The sequence below is a fragment of the Penaeus vannamei genome, chromosome 26 (assembly GCF_042767895.1).
Source record: "Penaeus vannamei isolate JL-2024 chromosome 26, ASM4276789v1, whole genome shotgun sequence".
Lineage (NCBI taxonomy): Eukaryota > Metazoa > Arthropoda > Malacostraca > Decapoda > Penaeidae > Penaeus > Penaeus vannamei.
This window is the reverse complement of record NC_091574.1, coordinates 25,682,296-25,687,295: the sequence shown is the minus strand read 5'-3', so window position 1 is coordinate 25,687,295 and position 5,000 is coordinate 25,682,296. Positions and strand designations below refer to the sequence as shown.

Below are 5,000 nucleotides of genomic sequence, written 5' to 3'. Positions count from 1 at the left end.
GCAAAACCAAGTTACAGTAGTGGTAAAAACTTATTTACACTGCAAGTGCAAGCATGGGGGAAAAATTTAATTTATAACTTCTAGGTTAAAGATATTAAAACCATCAATTTCTAGATGGTCTTTTGGAATTATTGTTTTTTATATCCCTGACATAAATTTCAAGATTTTGGATTTCTTGGAAAGCTAATTTGCTGATCCTGAATTACACCGGTATATTCTAAAGAACTATTTTCTAAACTAGCCTCTTGCTATTCTGAGTAATGTATGATTGTTATTTCCTGTAAATCACTACTTCAGCTTCCATGTATCCTTATCACTCAGTTGTTCCTCCCCCTGTGCCCTTCTACTGAACTTTCTTTGATGCCTTGGTTACCTTTTTAATTCCTCCACACCACCATATATATATATATATATATATATATATATATATATATATATATATATATATATATATCCCTACAACTTCATTTTATTTTTCTCTTTATCCTTTCCCTTACAGGCAACTTTTCTCTTTTAACCATTCCTTTCTGGCTACAATGGTCAAATTTTCCAGCCCTTTCTACCTTTATATTTATGACTTTTCTTATAGATTAGATTCTGTACATCTACAGTCCCTCTTAAAGATTTGATTTCTCCATCTAGTGTTGAATTATTTTTGACAGGTGCACATATCAATATAACTCCAATCTTATGATCTTAGTTGTCTCTTCAAAAATATGGAATGAATCTTGTAGACATTTTTTTAGGAGGAGGAGCTATTTCAAACATTAATAACTTTTATTTTTAAATGATGTAGATCTCTAAGTTTGATTTCTTCTGAAAATCAATTAATTCATCTTTAATTACTGCAAGGCCATAATTTTTTTGATAAGGAAGTAGGACTGATTTCATTTTATTCCTAAAAGGTGTGTGCCAGATACACCCATCTTAATATCTTTATTTTTCATCCTATTTTTTGTGTTTGTTTTATGTTACAGGACCTCCAAATTTCTAAATTTTTGTAAAACAAAAAGAAGAAGAAGAAGAAGAAAAAAATATATATATATATCAAACTCAAACAAAACAAGGCTAGGGTACTACTCCCAGTGTTTTTCTGATCATAACATGACCTCTTCCAGGTAGAATAAACAATTAAATATTAGATTCTTTCATCATTAACATATTGTCTCTTATATATATTTCTACAATTTCTCAGTTACATAACAACAAAATAAAACAATCAGTGCAGTGGAATAATATTTGTATAATATACCTATCAATATATTTATAAATATATAATAACCACAGTATGGAAGCTGAGTTATATTTGCATGGCTGACAAAGCATGGTGTGACATCTGCTGGCCCATCATCTAAGCATTTATACACTCTATTCAATAACTATATTGTGATCTGGGTGGGGTGGAGGGGTGAGAGGTTCACAGGAATAAAACCTCCCCAATAAGTTCAAAAGGATTCTTGAGCATACAAAAAAATGTTCCTGGGTAGTTGATATAAGACAATGCCTACATTTCAAAATGCCCAAAATGTCAATTTCTGGCATTTTCAAAGAGACAGGATCCCCTTAACCCACTGGATCTAGGTGATGTGAACATCACATGAAAAACTACGGCTGTGAGCAGGGTAATGGCATATGTCATCATGGAAATATTGTGCTAAGGGCCAAGGCGACTGGAATATACCTTTGTGAAAAATTTGGCTGAAGGCTGGGTTGACAGGAATGACCTGCCATGAGTGCACAAAGCTCTTCGAGGAAGGTTAAACTCCATGGGCATTTAGGAAGGGGCATTATTTCCACTGTGAAACAAGTGTATGAAAGTACTTTCCGGAAGCCATGGCCGGAAGAGCACAGGCTCCAGGGAGATGACTATTATTATGCTCAGGATCCTATTCCTGCCTGCTGTGACAGGTGGCGCAGGGTGTGTTAGAGAGAACTGAATAATATAAAAATATTGAAAATAAGACAAATAACAAAATGTTACTTATTGTTATTGTTATTACATAGAACTATGAAGAGCTAATATGGAGTCTGTGCAAAGGAAGCAGTCTATTACTATCTTGATACAACATACCAAGTGACAAATATAGACCTTGGAAATGGCAATAAAGCAAAACACTTATGCAGTATCATAGATAATAACACAGCAAAGGGGAGGCAAAGAGTCTTGACACTGCAAACTGAGTGTTTATGTAGATCAGGCCTACAAGCCACACATCTGGGAGAGTTGCCACTCAAGCAAGCCTAATGCTGGGTTTTGAATTATGTGCGGGCAGTATGGCACCTACATCCACCAGTTTCGTTCGAAGGCCTTGAACTTTTTGGAACTTTTCCACTATTGTTATTGCTATTTTGATCATAGATCTACTTTAAACAAAATAGTATATGTCAAAAATTTTCCTTTAATCCCTGACAGGTATTTCCTATAAGCAGCATTTTAATAGTGTGCAAATGAGCAGACTATGTATATTCCTTTATTTCTTAAAAATGAATATTTTTTTCATAAATTCACTTGAAATATCTCTCTTTATCATAATGAAATACTTCCTTTTGTGACAATAATTTTGCATTTTATACAGAAACTTCTGTTTTCACATTTCAAAAATCAGCCTACATATATACGTCCTTTTGAATTTACAATGCATGCGATATATGAAGATGATACAGCTGCTTTTGAAAACAAATTTATAGTCCTTCACATCTGCCTTGTAGTAGTATCAAGGATTATATACACATTTTGACCAAATAGCCACAATCTCTTCTGTGCTTTGGGCAACAAAATTTTAGGATTCAGTCCACTCATTCTCATGTATCTCTGGGATATGAAAATATTCCTAATTTTTCATCTTCACTATACCCAATCATGTTGTAATCCTTTTTCTCCATCACAATGATAAGCATTCCTCACTTCACAGCATCCTGATATTCAGAAATAGGTTATTCTATATGACTTCGGCATAAAAAATGAAAAAAGAGAGGGGATAAGGAAAAATGAAGAAGAAAAAAAGAAGATACAAGAACTGCTGTGCTGTGCTACTCACCTCCTTGGGAACGGAAGTCCATTGTGCAAGAATACTTCATCTCGGCAGGATCCAAGGCAGTGGCTCCCTCCATGGTTTGGATGCCAGGTGGAGGGTAATGGCCTCCATAGCCTCCAACATCTCCAACACCTGCACTGCTGCCACCTCCCATGCCACCAGTTGCTCCTGGTTTTGAAAGAAATATAATGTTTAATATATCAGTCATGCAAAATAATTCTCAGCTACTGTTTCATACTAAAATAGGAATCAGATTCTGCCATAAAATGTTGGAAAGGGAGTCTTCTTATAAATCACTTTAGCTCAATTTTTGTTGAACTATTCATCATAGCATCTATAACACTAGTAATTCAAATTTCTATAAATGTCATACAATGATGGTTCCCCTATCATACAAGGAAAATGAAAAGTAAATTCTTAGGCTGAAAGACACTTGCATATGATTTGTATATGATTTGTATTTTCAAGGGGTATTTGGAGTATCTTGTAAAAACTTAATTTAGCCTTTGATATCTTCCCTCCTTTTGCGTAAACAAGAAACTAAAGAAATATTGTAATAGAACAACATATCATTTAGCATACCAGGAAGGCTATCAAATCATATGCATCATACCAGCAAGTCTACTATTTCATGTAAACCTAAACTAAAGAAAGTATACTTCCTGTTCAAACACCATACTTCTTCTATGTTACTTCACTGACTCACCTTGTAGGTTATCATGAAAGTATCTCTTGTCTCTGCCAAACATGTGTTGCTTTTTCAATGGTACTGGTGGCATTCTGTGAGGATCCTCAGGTCCATAGCGATAGCTTCCTGCACTGTAGTCTCCACTCTGGTTTCGACTGCCATTGTCTAGAGACCACCATTTTGCATTAAAACATTTAAGATTTTTGGAATTTCAGTGTTCGTATATCTTTTATTTAATAAAATTTATTACAAAGCATAGATCTGAACTTTATTAAGAGAATTCCACCATAGCTGGATTCTACTCTACCATCACCCATTATATCTTCATGCATTATCAACTATTTTAAACTATAACTACTTCAAAGGAATCAGAGAAGGTGGCTTTAAAATCTATAAAATTATCTTCATTCTACTAGACAAGTGATATGTCAGTACAATTCTGATATAATTTCAAACACTAAAAAGCATTAGGTGAAATGTAATGCAAGATGTCAAGATACGAAACTTTCTCAAATGAAAACGTCTGAAATGGTCTGATGATTGTGATGTAATGGTCATCATCTGTCAATTTACATGTTTAGTATCAAAAGCTGCTATCTGTAATGAATTCTTGTCTCCTACAACTGCTAATGCAAAGATTATTACAGATCTTCAAAACTATTCATAATGTAATGTCTTCTGTAAGTAAAGTTAAAAAATCCTCTCTTATGTAAAAGCAGTACTGTAAATGTAAGCTTGAAGAACAATGGAAAGACAGATGGCCAAGATCCTGAATATGTTGGACATTTGGAAAACTGCTTCCAGTTCTCCTCTGGCAATGGCTGAAGGTGATATCCTAAGTGATGAGGATGTGTGGCCAAAGTGTGTGTGTACCTTGGGGTCGTGTAGTGTGGTCCACTGTGCCCCAGGTTTCATCAGGACTGAGGGAGGATACTGCTGAGTCACTGGAGGCGTCCACACCTTCCTCACCACCAAGCTGAGGCAGCACGCAACCGGCTGTGCCCGGCAATAACACTCACATGTCACACTTTTATTTCAAATTTTGCAATACTACTTAAAACTTAGAAATATGAAAGAATAACCATTAACAACTTGCAGCTTCATTCAGCAGTAAATGTGTGAATATTGATAATGGTGATATGTATTCAAAATTTCTGAGAAAGTGAAGGTAAGAAATTCAACATGCTATTCTTACAATACTTAAAAACAGTAAAAGTCAAGAAAAGAATATCATATGAATATATCAAGATCAAGTTATAAATATGTCGGAAAGAAAA

At 34.6% G+C, this 5,000-nt stretch overlaps 1 protein-coding gene across 15 annotated transcripts in view; it reads right to left on the bottom strand.

The window, feature by feature from the left end:
- The window catches only part of cnc (NFE2 like bZIP transcription factor cap-n-collar), a 426,727-nt gene that overhangs the window by 23,173 nt on the left and 398,554 nt on the right, over positions 1 to 5,000 (bottom strand). For 13 of the 15 annotated variants that reach the window (XM_070140250.1, XM_070140249.1, XM_070140252.1 and 10 more), the window contains 3 exons: positions 4,597 to 4,719; positions 3,742 to 3,888; positions 3,039 to 3,203 (listed from right to left, as the gene is read on the bottom strand). In XM_070140250.1, coding sequence (XP_069996351.1) covers positions 3,039 to 3,203; positions 3,742 to 3,888; positions 4,597 to 4,719 — 435 coding nt within the window. The remainder of the gene's footprint in view (positions 1 to 3,038; positions 3,204 to 3,741; positions 3,889 to 4,596; positions 4,720 to 5,000) is intronic. The other 2 variants (XM_070140247.1, XM_070140243.1) reach the window with 1 other exon arrangement.